The sequence below is a fragment of the Sipha flava genome, unplaced genomic scaffold, assembly GCF_003268045.1.
Source record: "Sipha flava isolate LNK unplaced genomic scaffold, YSA_version1 89_pilon_pilon, whole genome shotgun sequence".
Classification (NCBI taxonomy): Eukaryota; Metazoa; Arthropoda; class Insecta; order Hemiptera; family Aphididae; genus Sipha; species Sipha flava.
In genome coordinates this window covers 669868-691894 of record NW_020273631.1, presented here as the reverse complement: position 1 = coordinate 691894, position 22027 = coordinate 669868, and the positions used below count along the sequence as shown (strand labels likewise).

At 28.9% G+C, this 22027-nt stretch overlaps 2 protein-coding genes across 3 annotated transcripts; one reads left to right on the top strand and one right to left on the bottom strand.

Annotated features, from left to right (window-relative positions):
* Positions 1–4550: 4550 nt before the first annotated feature.
* On the bottom strand, positions 4551–5622 carry LOC112693705 (jerky protein homolog-like). The gene is made up of 2 exons (XM_025568895.1): positions 5616–5622; positions 4551–5557 (listed from the first exon to the last, which is right to left on the bottom strand). The coding sequence occupies exons 1-2, from the start codon at positions 5620–5622 to the stop codon at positions 4551–4553; spliced, it is 1014 nt and encodes a 337-aa protein (XP_025424680.1).
* Positions 5623–8017: 2395 nt separating this feature from the next.
* Positions 8018–21260, top strand: LOC112693671 (E3 ubiquitin-protein ligase Topors). 2 transcript variants are annotated; one of them, XM_025568853.1, is made up of 8 exons: positions 8018–8152; positions 15250–15469; positions 18704–18816; positions 18935–18976; positions 19531–19694; positions 19758–19857; positions 19995–20618; positions 20689–21260. In XM_025568853.1, the coding sequence occupies exons 2-8, from the start codon at positions 15272–15274 to the stop codon at positions 21083–21085; spliced, it is 1638 nt and encodes a 545-aa protein (XP_025424638.1). In that variant the 5' UTR covers positions 8018–8152; positions 15250–15271; the 3' UTR covers positions 21086–21260. The 2 variants fall into 2 exon arrangements, with proteins under 2 accessions (XP_025424638.1, XP_025424637.1); XM_025568852.1 differs by lacking the exon at positions 8018–8152 and adding an exon at positions 9902–10502.
* Positions 21261–22027: the final 767 nt, after the last annotated feature.

Here is a 22027-nt window from a genome sequence, read left to right as displayed (position 1 = left end):
TGTTGCTAAGAAAAACTTCAGGACAAGGATAGAGGCGAAGAGTAAAAGTGAAATGTATGGACTTCTATAATGTCAAATCAGCGGCAATGTCCATTAATATTATATAGAATTAAATGATAGATATAAAATAGTAAAATACTATTTTTACCATTCGCCAATATTTATTAATTTATTATACTTTATAAGTCATATTATAGTGCAGTGCATTTTATAAGGAATTTTCACTGGGCGACAAAAAATGTTTTTTCTCAAAATAGTTAATGTAATACCATAGTACGATTATAGTATTTCACGTTTGTTTCGCATTATTTCGCCCAATCTTTCAAAATATTGTCGAAAGAGTATAATCACTGGGCGACATTTGTGTCGCCTAGTTAACTAGTTAAAAAATGCACTGTTGTAGTGTGTCCCGTCCAGTATTGTACAATTCTCGTCATGTTTGGGTTCGTTCGACTTAGTTAATTAATTTGATTTATTAGCGATCGTTGTTTTTTTGTTATTTTCTTCGCGTTCGTTTATTTATTTCCATTTCTTCGCGATCGTTGTATTTTTACTATTTTATTCGAGTTTGTTCGTTTTATTCGTGATTCTTAAAACTTAGTATTATATTAAAATTTAAATATCAAATATTATTATGGTTAACGTGATGAAATTGGTACCTCTTCCTGGTGCAAGGAGTGAAGTATGGAAGTATTTCGGATTCAAAGTTGATTTAAATGGAGTTATTTTAAATAAAAAATAAGCATTTTGTCGCAATTGTTCCAATGCAATCAAGTTTAATGGTAATACTACCAACCTTAATTTACATTTACATATGTGCAGAAAAAATAAATCTAAACCACCATCTGCGTCAATAGCTTCATATTATACATCTTCAAAATCAAAACTTTCTACAGACAATAAAAGACAGTGGTGGCTCGTGGGTGCTGGTGGTGGAGGTGCGACTTTAAATAAAATATCACTAGTCATAGATATAACAAGCAGTAGCGGATCGTGTTATGGGGCACATGGGCATGTGCTCCACCTATAAAATTGAAAGAAAGAAGAAGAATTTAAAATTTAATAGCTATTGGTATTTCTTCTAACCATCATAATATAGTTGGTTATTGGTATATTATTTGAAAATATTATCGAGAAAAAAAAAATTGTATCAAATACGGATGCTCCTACGTACAATACTTGTTTATGAATACATACATACTGATACTATATTATTCGATCATTAGGCGACGAGCAAAAATTCGTTGTGCCCCGATGGCCCAATGAACAAGTAATAGAGTTCCCCCACTTTTTGATAAGAATTAATACGGAGTTGCCGGGTAAGGTTTCCGAATTCTATTTTTATAATGATTTACAAGATTTTATCGGTCTTATCGTATTCGTATTGTTATCGTCGACAAGAATCGTAGAAACTTTAAAAATTTCTAAATCACACATATCAAGAAATTATTATGGAACTTATATCAACAGTTTACAGAACATAGAGCATTGAAAATAAAACATGTGCCATTGTGTGTGACAATGCGCCTAATATGGTTGAATGAACCAACTCAGAATATAAAACAAGGACATTTAGTGAGATGTGCTGCACACAGTATACAGCTTTCTATTAATGTAGGACTTGAGAACAGTACAATTAAAGATTTAATAAGTAAGCTATGGTAGTTAGACATTTTCATAGGAGTGCGGTTTCGCAGTCAAATTTAGAAAATGAACAAGTAAAGTATCAATTATCTAAAAATAATCTGATTAGAAATTGTATCACTAGATGGAACTCAACCCTAGAAATGATGTCTAGTGTGTTAAAAAATTTAAATCCAATAAATAATGCATTGATTTTGAATTCTTAGACAGATAGTTGGCGTATAACTTCAAATGAAGCTAAAAAAATAGAAGATTTAATTAATGTTTAGAGCTCTTTAAATCAACTACTGAAATTCTTGGAGGAAACAAATATGTAACGTCATCAATAAAAGTACGGGTATTCAAAAATCTATTAACTTTACTGAAAATTGAAGATAACGATAGTCTAATAATGAAAAATTTAAAAACAACAATTCATGACGATTAAAAAAAAAAGGAAAGAACAAATGGGAAGTACAGTATTTAAAGCAGCAGCATTATATCCAAGATATCGGGCGTTGAAATTTTTAACTACAGAAGAAAAAGATAATGTATGGAAAGAATTGGAGCAGGAAATAGGAATTCAAGCAAGTATGAACAATACAAATCAAGAAACAACAATATCGGATACTAAGAATGAAGCTGAACCGCCAACGAAAAAAATCATTGTTAGACGATAGTGATGATGAAGATGACGTTTATACAACAGGACTATTATCACAAAACTCAAACATTCAACAATTAGTTTACAAGGAGAGCCACAATGATTTAAAAAAATATCAAGATCCACTTATATGGTGGAAAGAAAATAAAAACAAATTTTCAGCTGTAGCAATTTTAGCTAAAAAATATTTATATGTTGTTTCTATAAGTGTTCCAAGTGAACGGCTATTCAGTCAAGCAGGACAATTAATATCTTAACAACGAACGAGATTATTACCAACAAGAGTGAATAATGTTTTGTTTTTAATTTAATTTTTTAGAAGTGGAATAATTATGAATGTAAGTAGCTCATTAGAAATTTTTATTTTATTAATATTCACTTATTTTGTAAACCCACTTTTTTTAATTTTTAATTTTTTCATAGAGCATAGGTTATGCGAAAGTGTAGAAAAAAAATAAAAATAAAATTTACACAGAATAAATCATACCTAAAGGACATGGTGGATTTTTTTATTTTAAATAATTTAATTTATATTCATATTTATAATATTTATAATTTTTAAATAATAAATTTAAAAAAATTGATCTGGTTTCATATATTCTGTGGTTCAGACTTCTGATATCTGATATCATCATCCGCGGGAATAAATCTCTTATGTGAATTAAAAATAAAATTATTACATATTTTTATTAAATAAAAAAAAAAATTATCAAATTGAGGTTTTGGTATCATTAAATTCAGTAAAAAATTATCTTTAATATGAATAAAATTCCTATGTGCTATCTTTCTTCCATGTTTAATGAAATATGAATTAAATAATTTCCCTTGTGTAGGAATTATCATAAACGTTTCTGGAATACATCCAATGTGAATATTTAAGCTTATTGGCGCAATTAGGGAAGACTTAGCCCCCCAAAATGTATTGTGGTGACGTAAACAACGCACCGCGAATCGTCCAAGTTGTTTACAATATTGTCAGTGGATAAGGGGAAATCCCATGTTCTAGAATATGCGATGATTATCTTAAGGTAATAATCGTAAAGGTAATTTCGAGAATGTTCTAGACAATCGACGCTGATATATATATATCGGCTGATCAGACGCTCATTCAATCAGTCCGTGAGTACCATCCGCGACACACCGTGAATTACATTCCGCGATGTATTCGGCAATTCCTCCGCAATTGTAACGCGTATCGATATTTGTACATACATATTTATATAATATAGTGTCTATTTTAATTAAATTAAATTGTGAGTGATTTTTATTACTTAAATCCCACAGTATTATAGCCCCCTAAAGTTTTTTGATTATTTAAAATTTAATGATAATTTAAGCATGAGATAGTGAAATACATACTAAATAATATGAGTATATGCTGCAGAGAATTATTCAAAAGTAAATTGTATAAATATTAAATATTATAATTATAGTTTATTTTGTAATTCCTACAATCCTACATAATTAATAATAATATTGTTACCTAATAAATGTGACGGACGACAGTGGAATATTGTGGTGGTGTTGTCATATTTTATGTAAAACATACTACAGTAGAACCCCTCTAATCCGTCACCTTTGGGACTGGAGATATGGTCGGAACGCGAAAAAGGTCGGATTATCAGAATATACAGACAATTTTTATTTAGAATTGAATATTAAATTTATTTGTATTCAGAAATAATTACACATATAAATGTACTATTGTATAAATGTATTATTTTAATATAAATTACTTAGAAAAAAAGTCAGTTATAGATTTTTGTTTAGAGAATATAATTCTAGACTTAGCTGCAATATTTCTCCATTTCTTGATCCACAAAATGTCCATAGGTGTTGAGGTTAAGCTCTGCTCTATGTACCGAAGGGCAATATCAAAAGCATTCTTGGCATCGGTGTGTGAAATCTGGGTAGGGGGTTCATCAGCATCACCGTCCGAGTCCTCGTTCACAGTTTCTTCACCGTTATTTTCCAAAACGGCGGTAATAATCTGATCGTCATTAAGATTTTCACTTGTTTCACAGTTTTTGTCACATTGGACAATCCATTCCTCAACTTCACTGGCAGGGAAATTCGGTTGTACACTTTGTAGATCTTTTATTATTTCTTGCGTGTCGTTGTTTTGTTCATCTTCGATCTGGTCACTTTCAGTCATAACTTCCGGCCAAAGCTTACGCCAAGATTTTTGCAAAGTGTCAGGTTTTAGTTCCTCCCACGAATCAGCAATAGCATAGATAGCATCTTTGATATTAAGGGATTTCATTTATTCAAATATGTTAAAACCTTCTTCGGACTTTTCTAAAATTGAACTGATGTACTTTCTGCGATACCGCCTCTTTAACCATTTTATAACTCGCTGATCCATTGGTTGGATAAGTGATGTGACATTTGGAGGAAGGAAGATAGCTTTTATGTCCTCTTTCCCTAATTCCTCCTCAGATGGATGTGATGGTGCATTATCCAATAGCAATAGAGCACGAACAGGGAGATTTTTTTGTTTCAAGTATTTTTCAACAGATGGAATGAACTCATCGATTAACCAAGATTTGAAAAGATTGGAATCCATCCAAGCAGATTTTTGACTGCGATAATAAACCGGCAAGGAAGATAAATTTATGTTTTTGAATGCCCTTGGCTTCTTAGATTTACCAATAACGAACAAAGGAAGCTTGTGTGTACCGTCAGCGTTGCTGCAAGGAGCAATGGTTAGCCTATCTTTTATAAGTTTCGTTCCTGCAACGGTATCATTTGATGAAGCGAGCGTTTTGTTTGGCAGCATTTTATAGTTTAGGCCTGTCTCATCTATATTAAAGACTTGGCAAGGTAACAGTTCATATTCTTCGACAATTTCTTGAAATTTCACAGAAAAATTCTTGGCTGCCTCAGCATCAGCGGATAGTTTTTCACCAGAAATTGAAACAAACCGGACGCCATGACAGGTTTTCCAGCGATCAATCCAGCCTTCACTAGCGGCGAACTCACTTTCGGCTTCTAGTTTTTTGTGCAAAGCTATTGCCTTTTCTTTTATTATGGGCCCAGATATTGGAGTTCCTTTTCTTCTTTGTTGGCAAAACCACATCCACAATGCATTGTCAAGCAGTTCAAGTTTAGGTTTTTTCAATGTTTTGCGTTTTTTAAGAGCGTTTTCACCATCTATAGTCACTGTATATGATTCAATGTCTTTCCGATTTTTTCTCCAATCTTTTATCGTCGGAACGCCTACATTGAGTTCTTTGGCAATTTTTTTGAAGTGATTCCCCTTTGTCCAGTCTTTGTAGCACTGCTAATTTTTCATTTAGTGAAAGAGTAACGTGTTTACGTTTCATACCTGACATGTTGAAAATACACACAACTGTACACAATGCAAAACAAATATGTATGTATATTGTACACGTACGTAATTTAATAATATAATAAAATATAATACACGTTATAAACACAGAACACAGTCGTAACAAAAGGAGTACTAAACTACTAAAGTGGATATGCGATAAGGGAAATATTAAACTGGCAATTAATTTTATAAATCAACTATAAATTGGAAAATCCAAATGTATTTTTAAAGTATTAATATCAATAGTACTATGGTCGGATTAACCGGAGTGGCGGACCAACCGAGGGTGGATTAGAGGGGTTCTACTGTACATGGAAAGTAGGTACATGATTTTTAATAATATAGTATGGTAATAATATTTTATGATTGTTTTTATTTCAATTATTAATTATTGTTCTGTGGCTGTGGCAAGGGGGTATGGGCGGCGAAGCTCCCCATGGCTCACATTAACTAAATTTATTTGCAGGGCTTCAGCCCCCCCTCCAATAATTTAGACCTAGTTGCGCCAATGCTTAAGCTCCTACGTGTATGACCTTTTTTTAGAAAAATGTACAAATACCTCCTATGTGAATTAAAATATGATTGGCGATCACATTGGGGGTATTGTCGTTTGTGTGTAGGTTAGTGCAGTGGTTCTCAACCGGTGTGCCGTGGCACGCTACTGTGCCGTGAGATCAACTAGGTGTGCCGTGAAAAATGTCTGATATTTGAAAATACCAATTGATGAAACTATGACAGCTAAATGTCAATAATTTGTGCAGATAAGACGATACATATATAGGTAAACTGTACGGTTCTAACCCAACTGGATATCTTAGCGTATAGCCAAAGTATTTGTTGTTGTCAAGTGCATGAGTGTGCCGCGAAAACTTTTTATGTATAATGATGTGCCGTGAACAAAAAAAGGTTGAGAACCATTAGGTTAGTGTTATGTGGGGATAGATAGATAAATAACTTTTTTGTCTTTTCTGAAAAGTAACGTTTTTTCATATAGGAGATTTATTCCATCGGACGACGGTATATTGCTTTGTTCGATCTTGATTTCAATTTTTGATTTTTGCAATTTACAGTCCATCATTATTTATTGATGAGTGTTAATTTACATTTGGATTTAATTGCATATTGTGTTAAAATATTTCTTAGCTTATAATAATTACCGAGTAAAATTAATTATGTGTAGTAAAAACAAAATAATAATCATTTTACAAGTAAAAACAATATCAAGTATCAAGAAAACAAAATTAAATATTTGAATTAAAAATTTGAATAACTGAATACTGATAATAATGATGATAAAATAATTATCCTATAATAATACCAACTTAATAAAAAATAATGAAAATATTGTATAAAAAGAATCATATTATGTCTTGATTGTTGATTAACTAATCATGATCAAATCACCAACTGTATAACACCCAAAATTTAATCATAATTTAATCAAGAGTTAATATTTGATCATCGATTAGCTAATCGATGTTTAATAACAAAACTGTACAACTGGTCCATATTATCGCCACCGGTACCGTTACCACTGCAATGCGTCAGACCTTCAACCATGCGTTCGCAATATCTAGGTTAGGTTAAGGTAACCTAACTTGACAGTACATATCGAGTTGCTTCAACAAGTTTCAAATAAGTTTCGTGCAAGTTGAATCACTTATCGGTCGCGTTGCAGTTACAAGTTATTTGATGAGGACAATACCCGAAGAGAATTTCTTATCACTAGGGAACGGATTTATATGCAATAAATACATATAGTACATACACAGTACATATATATGTAAGTATAATTTATAAAATATATGCTAAAAACATCCAAATATTTAAATTATAATTATTAAATTATCAAAATTATTTGTTGCATTAAATTATTACAATATCTTTTAAATTATTAAATGTTAAATGTCGTCTTTTAGGCATCAACATTATTTGCATACTATCATTTAAGGACATATTTTTTTGTTTCTAATTATTTAACTCTATTTGCAATAAAACTAAAATTCACTGAGATAAAAATTAAATTATTTTTTAATGTTTCATTTTGCATAATATTTTAAGCTTTTCCAATAGAGATAGAAGTTTCTGGATCTAATTTTAAAATAATTTCTTGTATTTTCGTACAAAGAAGACGTATGAATGATGAAATGATAAAATATTTATAAATTAGTGAAATATGTATTACATGAAATATAATGATAATATAGTAAAATGGTAATATACTATGAAACATCACATTGTTATAGGATTTACTGAGCTATTTACGATATATGAATCTTACACCATTGTGAACTATTGTTTAAGTTGGTATTACATTTTCTGTTTGGATTCGCAAACCGTTATCAAAGGAGTCGAGAGTCGTGTATCTACAGTAGTACAGTTGTGAGTTGTGAATTGATTGTTTAACTGAGTTAGTGACTCACTGAGTCGCCAAATCTTGTAACTCTGATTCGTTTCGTCTACTTCATTTTTAAGAGTCGACAAGCTCATGAACTACACATCCCTAGGTATAAGTACTCATTGTGCCAATGGTAAGTACTAATAGTGTAAGACTAAAATATCGTAAATCCTGCAACAATGCGACCCACGCCTTCACAGATAAGAAAAGAAAACGTAATCTGTGGACTGTGATACAAATCGCGGCAGTGTAATGCCGTGTTCGTCGCCACCATATTAATATTTCTATTGTTTTATAAAACATGATTTCCTACTTTCTGAAAAAATTTCGTAACTTTTTACGCTTATAATTAGTTTCATTTACGATAAGCCATTCACGAATATGTATCTTGTTTACATGCATCCATTAATTCAAATGAACTCGATTCGAACTAGAGTACCTGTATAAATGCGCGTCTAAAACCGTATTAGTATAATACACATCCACCAAACCAGTTTACGTTGCAACTTTAACATGCACAGTTTAAACTGATTTAACTTAATTCGAATTAATCTAATTTTTCCCCCATGAAAATATTAATTATTACATAGATGGCATGATTGTGGTTATGCGATAACATCATAATTATTAATTTATAGTTATTAATAGACTTTTCAACGGTTTTAAATATATCAGAATTTCATTATTTCGTATGATCCAAATGACTATCCAAATGTTTTTCTTTAAATATATCTAGCATACATAAGACGGTTGATTCGGGCTAATTAGTGCGAGTTTTTTTAGTTACTTCACTCATAACGTATACTGTATAGTAATTGTATGATAAGTACAGTCACCTATATAGTTTTTCAATAGATATAATAAAAGTAAAATCGCAGTGTGTAACTTCACTTAACTTCAATTTTTAATCAACCTACTAGTTACTACTGAAATACGGTATTATTGTCTATTAACTAATTATTTTTTATTATCACCTAATAAAATAATGAATATTTACAACTGATAACTGATTTGGTTGTAGTTGTGATTTCGCATCGATGCGTTTACATGCATTTTGTACTCCCGTAGTTATTTATAATGCGCATTTCAAATGTGAATTAACTAAACCGTTTTAGGTAGACCGAATTGATTTTAAATCGAATTAACAGCCATTTACATTCAATTAACTCCGGGAAATGGCTAATTGGAATTTCGTTAAATCGGTTTAAACTGTGCATGTAACAGTGGTAATGGACTGTAAACTTGTGAGTCGAATCAAGACTCGAGACTTGAAGAGTTGATTAGAGTAGTGGTAATCTGATTCAAACAAAGAGTTGAAGAGTTGGGAGTCGACTCTTTGATTCAACTCATTACACTGGAGTGAGTTGAAAGATTCAGTTCAGTAGAATGAGTTGTAATTTCCGTCCCTACTATTTACAACCGTGGTTTGCACCATAGATCTTATACTGAGTATAGGGTCTATGGTTTGCACCACGATTAAATGTATCATGGTTCGTATCATAGAGTAATATTAGTAATATTATTCTATGGTTCGTACCAGCGACACGAGAACACAATCATAACGCCTTTGGGCATTGGACGTCGTGACCATAGATATAATACATTTATAAATTATGTCCATGGTCGCGGGTCTTTACGACCGCCACGATGAAAAACATACGGACGTGATAATGGCCCCAGGAAATGGTGCGCGACCACGAGTGAGCTCGCAGCTGTCGCGCGATTCATTGTTGCCAACAGACCATTGGTCACACCTACACAAGTTGTAGGTTAAGTTAAACGGACGAGCTGAAGTGATTTAGTGACGTCACCGTGGCACACGCACAGTACATCGTGTCACTACGGAGCACGTAGTAATGTGCAATCGGATAGGCAGTACCACATTTTCCCATCAGGATACCTATCGTGCACTACTCTCCTCGTTGTCGGGGGGGCTAACGTTGTAGCGATTACAGAGCGAGCGTTCTGTGTTTCGCTGTAGTATTGATAAAGTGGTGAATACCGAGCGCTGTGTTCAGTGATTGTGAATCGAATGTTGCATGCATCCGCCAACGTCTGTCTTTTCTCTCCCTGAAACCAGCGGAGTCGTTGTCGCTCGCCCGCTAGCGTCTCGCGGCCGTTATTCTCTATCGACGGCACTTGTCGCGGTGCCCAGGTGTTGTATGCTCTGCTCTTCGCTCGTTGTCCTCGTGTCGGGACCGTCGTCCGTTCGTTACACCATTTCCTTGTTTATCCCTATCTGGTGCTCGGCAACGGGGCCCCGGCGGTAGTGGTCGGCTGCGAACCTGTTTCTGCGCCGTGCACCTTACTCGTACGAGATGTCCCGTAGCCTCCATATTTCGGGGCCTCTTTGACGGGCGTATGTACATATTTTTCACGCTTGGCACATCGTACCGTCATGGGCTTGCCCGTGTAGTGCTGTCTGGGTAAACACAAATAACGTCTGCTGTGTGTGCACGAGTGGAAATCCTTCTCCGTAAATGGTAAGTCAAAGATTATGTTGTTTTATTTTATTTTAATTCTTCTGCTGTCATCAGTTTGTTCGTTCGGTGAGTTTAGGTTTGGATTTTTTTTTCTTTTTTTTTATCACTTAAGTTGTATGTTCCGGTTTTTTTTCGGTCAATTCATTTACATCTATTGGCGCACACAAAATGCGGTATTATGTAGAGCACTGAGAAAGAATTTCATTTTATTTTAGTCAAGTGAAACCTTGTATACAGTTTATACGTTTCATTATCCACTAGCTTTTATTTTTATATTCAGTATTTTATTTGTTTTTACGGTCTCTATATATTATAACATGTCAAGTTCTGATGAGAAACTACTTCTATTATTACTTGTCCTTAATAATAAAAGGATGATATGTATTTTGGTGCATAAAATAAATAGGAAAAGAGAACAATTTTACGAATACCATTGCCTCTGTAATTAACTTCAATCATGAAGATTGTTTTTTTTTCAATATTTTCACAAGTCACAAGAGTGTTAAGAGGAATTTCATGACCTAGTGAAACTAATAATGTTTCTTATACTAAAACTTAACATTTAAGAATACATATATATTTTCTAACATTTTCTATTAATTATTGAGTTTTTTTTTGCAGTATTGTTGAAGCTGCTTGTGTGTTATTTGGTAATTTTATACAACTCTATCGCCTGTCATCACAATCTAAACTGTCCTGCCCTCTGTGTAACAGAGATAGTCTGATATTACGTAATACAACTTAATCACCCTACCGGCAAGGGCAAATATTGCTGATCGCCATGACAAACCGCATTCTGTATGCTCAAGATTTAAAATAATTCTGCTTATAGAAAATGACTATATTATTATATTTATTTTGTCCAAGGTTAGGTCAGTGGTGGGGCCAGGGATTTTTAGGTAAGATTATGACCCTACTTGGCTCATCCCTGTCGCTATTACTGTTCATCTAATGCATTTTATTGTTTACTCCATCTAAATCAGTTAAATATCTTGCTCATGATGGATTCTTTAAAATAAAAAAAAAACCTACCGAGGTATTAAATAACAGTACAATATTTATTGTTTATTATCGTTCTAAAATGACATATTGGTTATTTATTTATATGAATAATTAATATTTAAATTTCTTACCTTGACAACATTTTATATATAATTTGATTTGAAAATTATTTATTGTATAACTATTATCTTATAATTTAAAATACTTCATAAGAACCTAAAAAATTAAAATATATTTTTACAGTTTTAATTAATGTTAATTTCAATTGCTCTAATCAATTATTTTACTTCTGATGTTTGCTGAAATTGAGTATTATCATAATTACATATCTCAGAGCTGTTGTGGCGAAAGAATATCAGGTAGATGTGTCTAGACACACAATTGCTATAGCGATTTTGCTTTCTGGGCGGTTAATTGTGTTAATTTATGATAGTTGAAAATTATGGAATGCATAGTTTTGCATAGAGTATATACTCTTAATATTACTGTAATTGTGATCCTCGTTTTAGCTATTTTCAATATAAATTACAAACAATATCCCATCTCAATCATAATCTTACATTTTTTTTTATGTAACATTTTATGGTATATCTACAAAAATAACCCATGTTGCATGTAACATTAGATTTTAAATGTTAATCAGACTTCAAATGTTTTAAATAATTTTATTATAATATGCTTCCCACCTAGGTAACTTTTTGGTATATATCTAGTTTACTAAGTAGTAGCATAGCTGGTAGATGTAGCATGTAGTCTTCTACGTATATTTTTTAACGTATCAGTATAAAAGACAAAAATTGATATGTTAAATATAGAGAAAAAAAAATCTTATTTACATGAATCTCTACTCAAATTTATAATCATAGCAGTGTTCTAATTACATTTCTTCAGTGCCGGTGCTAGGTATTACGGGGCCCTGGATATAGGTGTTAGCTTTAGGTCCTCAGAGAGGGGCAAAATTCTAGTTTTTTTTTTTAAAAAATACTGTTTTTATTCGAATTTTAAACAATAACTATAAAGATAATAAATATTTATATTATTGTTTATTGTAGGAATCTTACTCGTCAAAATATTACACTTTCATTGTATCTATAATGATTTACTTTGTACTTTGTACTATGGCTAAATTTAGATATCATTTTTCAAATAACTGGTGATAGGAATAATATAAATTTATAATATGTTGATATAAAATGTCAGTGTGTCTCACAGTATTAAGATGTCCCATTTGTCCTCCCCTAGCACTAGCACTGCATCTTTTGTTCCAAGTATGTACAATGAAAATAACTATGAAATCTAAATTTCTGAATAATTATTCTTAAATAAGTGTACTTAAATAGCATATTACTGTGATATTTCTTTTTTGGATATCTTATTAAATACATTTCAAAATTAAAACACTTTATTAGTACAATCAGTAAACCCAATTAAAATAATAGATATCTTAAAGCAGAATACTCAAAGAATGTATGTTTAATTATAACACCCTAAAATTGTATAAGAAATGTGGCTACTTTAATTTCATTTTCTCACATAATTGTTTATTTATGTGTTTTATGGTATAAATTGATAATCATCTGATATATTTGCTAAATATATAATTTGTACTTAATACCTGTGATTCTATCCTTTTCTATTTTGAAAAAAAACATCTATTACTAGTATGTGCTTAATACTTACATAGTTATGTTAAGTTATAATATATATTATTTTTAATTAATTTAGTTATTTAAAGTTGGATTAATTTTATAATCTGAATTATATAAAATAATTTTATCACTAGCAAATCATACAATTTTTATTAGCTGGTTTTTTTAGGCATTCTATAAATATATTGATTTTTAATCAGTTAATAAGATTATAAGTAGAAAGTGGATCTAGGATTTTACATACCTATTTTTATTGGCTTTATGCAGATTAATAAGGATAAAAAATGTGGACAATTTATCCATTATAGAGTTCATAGGAAAACATTTATTTTGCATATTTTAGCATATTTTGGACATTTAAGAATATTTAGCCTATTTTAATATTTTTGAATATACTCAATTATTGTTCGTAAAATAGCATATTTTATTAATTTCTCGAGTTGTGATTTTTCTAGGAAAAAAAAAATTTAATTGTTATATTTATATTCCTTTGTAACTATTATCCATTTTTTTCCATTTAAATAATTTATCTTTTACCAAGGAATAGTGCATACAAGTTGTTCATTGTTTTTATTTAACTATTTTGTTTTTATATATAACTTTATTATATTTACACTCCAGTATAAACTGTTTTAAATTTTTATACTTAAATAATTTACCTGTTACCAAAGGAATGGCCCATAACAGTAATTTTATTTTTTTTATTGAAATAATTATGTTTACAAGTTAAAGGAATATTTAGAGATTATTTTAGAGTTTTTTTAGAGCATATTAGCATCATATTTTAATCTTTTGAGAACCTAAAAATCCGCTCTATAATTATAAGTTTGCAGTCCATATTCCCTAAACACCTGGTTTCTTGCAATTTAGTAAAGTATAATTTTAATTTGTTGATAATGCAAAAAAATTAATATTTTTTTAAATTTTACTATAGACTTAATATAATTTTAATTTTATTCAGAGTTTTATTATAAATTTATAAATAAAACTTTATTATCTTTATTCAACTATCTTTTTCAGTCCTTCGTTTACCATACAATCAATACTAGTTTTTTCTCAATTCCTTCCTGTCACATTCTCAATTTTTCTCCTTTTCTGCTAGCAACCTTATTTAAATTATATTATGTAATTACCCCAGAGAGGGGGACTATTGTGTACTTATACTTAAGTATACAATTAATGATCGTCAGGAGTGCCATTTGTTTTTGGAGGCAGCACATCCTGATAATTGTTTATCTAAAATTAGTCTAGGCATTCATAGTCAATAGATATTATGGCATTCAGCTTTAAATATTTGATTTCTTAAACAATAAAACATTATTATATGCAATTTTTATAAAAAATGAATAATACTGCTTAATAAATGATAAATTATTCTTTCCATGATGAAAACATTATATTTTGTGCGGTACATAATATATATTATTAGGTCATAGTCATTTTAAAATGTGTAGTGTAGAGAAAAAAGAAGCAACCTAGATATCTGCTTAAATAATAGTACCTATACTTTTATAAAGAATGTCTAATATGGATAGTATGATACATAGCTTTTTAAAAATTATTATGTCATTATTTCATAAACTATTATATTTGAAACTGTTTATTATTTCCATTTCATTGCACACTTTACTTTATGGTTCAATTATAAACTTAATTATGAATAATTAATTTGGTATTTCCTTTTTGTTTGATGTTCTAATTTAAAATATATGTAACTATTTATCAAATTTGTTGTGCACAAAAAATTAATTGTGTACAAAAATTTAAAAATACTAAAAACTGAATAATTTATAACTATATGTTAACTAAGATTATTAATAAAAAAGTAACTAATATTTTGATTTTATGGTAAATGCATAATGTATTTTTGTATTATAATATAGATTAATATAAGAATTAAATACACTTTTAGTAGTAAATGAATATGCTATTTTTCAGGTACAGTATAATTGTCATCAGTTCATATTTTTGATTATATATTGTATTACTTGAAATTACTACTTATTTATTTATATTATTTATTATACTTGATTATTTTGAAGGATTCAAATATGGATTTATTTTATTAAAACTAAGTACTTTTTTTTTTGTTTTAGAATTAAAATTTGGTGATTCAACATGGATTTAAACCTAAAACCTGAATTATTTGGTGAAATTCCTAGTGTAGTTGATGTATCTTCAGATGATGATATAGCAGTACGCCCTAGCACACCAGAAACAAATTGTTCAATTTGTCTTGAAGAGTTAAATAATAAATGTTATTCAGATTCATGTTGGCATTTGTTCTGTTTCGAGTGTTTAAAACGATGGTCAACGGTGAGTTAATTATTGTATTATTTCATTCATAGTTATTTATATCCTATTAGTTTTATTAAACAGTAAAGTTGGTTTTTGTTATACCACATTTATACCACACTTGTCAAAATGTTGAGCCAGGTACCAACATTTTGTTTATTATAATTAGTAAGTTATTAGGAATAAATTTGGTCATGATACTCATCCCTTTCCCATGTCTCAAGAGGGTTGAAAATTTATCATAGAGGGTAGTTTTATAGTTTTGTGAATTTAAATTGAAAACTATAGTACTTAGCGAAAAAAAATGTATAGAAGGTTAATTATATATTTTAATGTTGCTCATAAAATATATATTTAAAATATTTGTTGTAAGTCTGTAATTTTCCAAGAAAAATATTAAAAATACGATACAATTTCTTACATAAAAATCAAATAAAATTTAATATTCTAAAAAAGGTGATTGCTAATTTTTCTGTGGAATAACCATTGTATTGTAGTAATATTTGGATTATATAAAATAATAATTTCAGAAACAATTATTTTTAGCAAATACATAGAAGATATATTAGATTTATCACACCTAGAAGTGTTTGAAGAATTAAAATATGTAGTAGAAGATGTTTTATTATTTTGTATTAAAAAAAAAATCGAAGATTTTCGGTTCAATAAAATATGACAACACAGGAAAATGGAAAAGAAGGAAAAATAGAGAGCTACAAGAAATTTTTAATGAAAATAATATAACAAAGACAATCAAGAAAATAAGGTTGCGATGGGCAGGACATGCAATGCGTAGCCAGAATTCTTTACTTAGAATAGTGCTGGAACAGAACCAAGTAGGAAAAAGATCCTTAGGAAGACCAAAATTGAGATGGGAAGATTTAGTTAAGAGGAGTGTAGAAGATTTAGAAGGCGGAGCAAATTGGAAGGATTTGATGATGAATAGAGATGGCTGGAGAATTAGTTATGAGACGGGATGGTCCTAGCAGCTGATTAACCTAAGAAAGAAAAAAAGAATACAACACATAATAATAAATAGGAGAAGTAGCAATAATAAAAAATTATCAACCATTTTTGGTACATAAATTATAAGTGTGCAGTATTTTCTTTATATGATGATCGCATTGATGACAATACAAAATCATAAATGGCAAAACGAATATTGAAAATAAACAAAGAAGAAATCAATGCTGATGAACAAGAAAAAGTCTTAAAAAAATTGTTTTACAATTTGATGACGTTCAACCTTTTGTACTTAAAGATTTCGTATTTCTCCAGACTTTTTACATAAGGCTCCAAGTTTATGAAAAACTACTACCGAATATAAAGAAGCAAAGAATATTATAAGTACATTAAAAGTTGTCAATCGTAGTGCAGAAAAAAGTGTGAAATTGATGGAGGAGTTTAACAACAAATTTATAAACAAGAGGGACAAAATCAATGCATGTTACAGATAATTTTTTAGTATTTTATGCTTGTGGAATATTAGGAATAATTAGGAATTTATTATAATGTATTATTTATAATTTTAGGTTGTTCAAGTTAATAGGAAGGAATACCCGGGATTTATTCATGAAGTTTTAAAAAAAACTCATAATAAATAATTAAAATACATTTGGATGTAAAAAATATGTTATGTATTAAAATGGGATTCTTAAAATAAAATTGTATTTTAACTGCTATAATATTAGCCTAATTTACATAAATCCGGATATTACAAAATTCACTTTTTTCAGGAAATTAAATTTTATTTGATTTTTATGTAAGAAGTGTTATCGTTTTTTTTATATTTATCAAATATACTTGAATAAATATAAAAAAATCTATTTTGCAAAATAAATAAAATATTTTGTATTTTACTATTTTTCTTGGAAAATTACAGACTTATGACAAATATTTTAAATATATATTTTATGAGCAACATTAAAATATATAATTAACCTTCTATACATTTTTTTCGCTAAGTACTATAGCTTTCAAGTTAAATTCACAAAACTACAAAATTACCCTCTATGACAAATTTTCAACCCTCTTGAGGCATGGAAAGGGGATGAGTTATCATGACCAAATTTAGCCCTAATTACTTACTGATTATAATGAACAAAGTGGTGGTTACTTGGCCAAAGAATATTTAAAAAAAAAATTCTTCTATAACTAAGGACCACCCTAATATATATATATATATATATATATGCTAGGTAAATATTTCCTTTTATTTTTTTTTTTATATAAATTGTGTATTACTTAACCCTTCGTTAGTCACCTTGTTGACCTGAACAATTTTAATCACACGGGGTAATATTATACCCCATGTATTAAACTTATTTCTGTAATTAATAAATTCATAGATTTTATTATTTTTTATTAAATATGTGTCTTACATATAGGTATAATTATTATTTAAATAATTAAATGCGATTTTATTAAATATTTCAAAGGTAATATTAACATTTATTCTATATAATTATAAAATTAAATATTGCTAATTACTTTTCTAGTTTTTTATTTTATTTTTTATGTGACATTAATATAGTAATCTATTATTTAAATTATTATTTTGGATAACATATACAACATATTTTTATTATTACTTATTAATTTATGTTAAATAGGAACCATATCATGAATATAATGTAATTATCTTTTCAGTATACTTTTATAATAAAATTAGAATAAAAATATTTATTCTCAAAAGAAACTCTTTTTGAAAAATATAACAATTTTTAAAAATACATAACTTGTAATGAAAATAATTAAAAACTTAATAATTCTGTAAAAATTGGAATTATTTTATAAATTAATTTTCAAATGATCTAAAACTAAAGTAGTCACCTGGGGTAAAATATTTCCAGACTTCACTTTGAATTACTGTTTATCATTTGATACTGTAATGATAATGATAAAAATCATGCTATCATATTAATAAACTAATCAAAAATGATATCACGGTGATGGAGGTGCATATGTTCTTTCTATAAGAATAAACGTTTTTAACATGTCTGGGGTATTAAAATACCCCGTGGTGACTATCGAAGGGTTAAATTAATTTTCACATATTGTTTTTTGATCTAATTATTAAATCAGCTGAGTATTTGAAAAAAAATATATATTTAAAATGGGGATTATATTAGTATCTAATAGTTGTATTTATTCCCCATCTCTATAATTAACCGAGAGAATGTGATAATAAATTGATTGTAGATAAATATTAAACAAATTAAATATAAATATAATTTATTCTAATTGTTTGCTTAGATCCAGCCATCATGTCCATTATGCAAAAAAGAATTCAAATGTATATACCATGCATTTAATGATCAGGGCTCACATGAAACTTTTGAAATTCCAAGACAAATTGCAGAAATTTCGTGAGTATCATTTTTTTAAAAATTGGTGTAAATATTGAAAAATATACTGAAGAATATTTTTTCTAATTTTATAATATATATTTATGTATATTATTTTATAATATTTATGTTTTTCTAGGTCAACAGCAACAGTCTTTTACTCTAATGCTGATAACAACAGGTATTTTTATAATAAAATTCAACATCTTACTTTTATTAATTATTATTTAATTTTATCTCTAAAGCTAGTATTATGATACATTGTCATTTTTTTTGGGTTTATAATATATATCTATAATATATATTTGAGAAAATAAAATGTGTTGGCAATGTTATAGTCTTAAAGTAATTCTGAATATGATTCAATTGATGTAGTTAATGAAGCATATATATTTGAATGGTTAACGGAAATATTTATGTAGCAATTTTTAAATTGTACAGTAACAAATAAAAAAAAAAAAAAAATGTACCTATTAAAATTTTTTATAAGTATTATTTGTAAAGCATATTCTTAATGGTTTAACAAAATAATATCATATTTATGTTTATGAAATTTTAAGTAATTTTTATAAAAAATGTTCATTATTTCACAAAAACAATTGAATGCGAAAAAAATGTTACATAGCACATTATTCTTGTCGATCCTTAATTTATTGATTGTATGTTATGTCTGTATTTTTAAATATTATGTTATTAAAGAAAAAATTATGTATTTATTGTTAATTGATTTTCTAGTGTCTTCAGGATGAATTTGTTTTTGGATATTGTTCGAAGAAATGAGAGACTGTTGCATCAGCTAAGTAATTCAGAAACAAATGATCCAGATTTTAATATAGATTTTAATATGCATTCAAATACACAATTAGTTCGTTTCCATCCAAGAATTGACTTACCACATGGTAAAATTTTATTAGGATCTATTAATAATTCTTCTTGAGATTTTATATTTATTTTGATTTTAGGACAAACAATGCGAATAAGAGTGTATAGTGAAAATTTATGGGCTGATCCATTACCCGATTTAAGTGGTCGATATAGAGATTGTAGTACTAATTTTTATAGGTAATTTAAATAAATACAATATAATATTCAATTGTAATTCAAGACTTGATTAATTCTGGATTGTATTAGAAAATTATTCAATCATTGTCATTATGTATTGTGTTCTAAAAAAAAATTTTGTTATGTATTTTTTTTAGAGAAAATCAAGCACAGATTTATAGATTACATGATTTCATTCTTAGAGATCTTACAGCCATCAGAACAGTCGAAAGAACAGAAGGAGTTATTAGGCATGGATTACCTGTCAATGATCATAATTTAACCACTCTGATTATGCAATCAGTTTCAAGTTATGATATTCGAGATATGTATATGATTAGCTCCTTACGACCTTATATTGGAAATCATTCAGCGCATTTTGTTCATGAATTGTACAATTATGCCCATAGTCCATATGACTTGATTGGTTATGACCGTAATGTGCGTTATAGTATAAGACCAATCATTCCAACAGCAACAGTATATCAAGGATTAAATGTATCAGATGTGTTTGAAGAAACACCAAGAATAATTTCACCAGTTCCAATTCCACCAAATCCAAGATTCTCTGAAACTATTGTGTTAGATACAGATGATGAAGAAGTTGAAACTAACTCACGGTTGTATGGACAGGAAATTATTATTGTTAGTTCTACAAATGAAGACTCGGATGTTGAAATTCTTAGTCACTCTTATCTTCCTCCTAGAACATTAGATTCTTCTAGGGACCAACCATCCACATCTACTGGTATTCGAGATTCATTAGACCGACCAAATAATAGGTAAGGAAATCTTTTTTTTTTTTTTTTGAGAGTTGTGCATTAGAATAATTTTTTTATTTTGGTTAAATAGGTATAATTTAAGGAGGCGAAGATTGTTTTCACCTATTATCAATGAATCTATATCTGGTTGTCCTGTACATTTGTCTCGAATGACATATCCAGCTGGTTTAAGAAGAGGAAGGATTAATTTGGATTCTTCTTCTTCTTCTGATGATGATGATTCATTCACTCCTACTAGTGGTTCTCAAACTATGCATATGAAAAATACCGTTGTTTTAGATAAGAATAAAAGGAAAGTTAAAAAGAAAAAACTAAGAAAAAGAAAAAGAAATGTTGATAATTCTCTATCTGAATTGCATTTTGGTAGTAGAAGTCATTCAAATTCTGGATCCTCTTCATCTTTTAGTGATACAGACACTAGACCAAATAATAATTGCTTACCTTTGCGTACCAATATTTTGCTATAGATTTACACTTGTTAATAGTGTTGCAATATATAAAACAAGAAGTTTTTTCTATATAATGAACTTAACCTTAATACATAAAATCTCTACTTTTCACTGTATATTTCTGTTTAAATTATTTAACTTCAGTAATTTTGTTTTGTTTGTGGTTAATAGAAAATAATAATAAAAATGGTCCATAAGCAAAAAGTGATAAGTTAAATATAAAATTAATGTATATATTTTAATTTATAACATTTATTCTTAGTAGAAATTTCAATAATTATTATAACTATTGGATATTGTTATAATTGTCTATGTGAATCAAATAGTATTTGCCAATTACTTTATATCACTCTTTTTTTAAAAATGAAATAGTTTTTATTTGAACTTGTAAGATGAATACCTACACAATAATTTAAATAAATAATTTTATTATAAAATAATTTGTTTAACCATTATGTTTTATAAGTTAAATTATTATTTGTATACTATATAAATAACGCATGCAACTGAAATATTTTATATTCAATAATTTGTTATAACTGCAATGTGTGCTAACGTCAACTACTAAAAACTATAGCCATGGGCATAACTTGGAAATTTATTAGGGGGCAAATATATAATTACATAACTGATGAAAAGTGTGTCCGCGGCCAGGGTTGGATAAGCTCTGTAGCTCGATCCGGGCAAAATAATTTTGAACGGCCTCAATGGAACTTTATAAGTAGGTAGATTCCTAATCAAATTATTGTTTAACTGAAAATGCAGTGGCGTAATTGTGGGAGCAAGTGCCTCCTCTGACAATTATATGAGAGATGAAGGTATAATTTTGCTCCCCCCCAGATAATCCAACAGTATAAATAGAACCTTTTATTAATGAACTCATATGGGTATTATTTAACAATATTGGTACCTAGTACATGCTACCAACAATTTATGTTTATCTAAACCATGAAATGAGTT

What these genes read in the sequence shown, in the direction of transcription:
- LOC112693671 (XM_025568853.1), top strand. Translation starts at nt 15,272, where the DNA reads ATGGATTTAAACCTAAAACCTGAATTATTTGGTGAAATTCCTAGTGTA. An exon ending in GTTTAAAACGATGGTCAACG is followed by an intron (nt 15,470 to 18,703) that starts GTGAGTTAATTA and finishes TTGTTTGCTTAG; the next exon opens with ATCCAGCCATCATGTCCATT. An exon ending in AAGAATTGACTTACCACATG is followed by an intron (nt 19,695 to 19,757) that starts GTAAAATTTTAT and finishes TTTTGATTTTAG; the next exon opens with GACAAACAATGCGAATAAGA.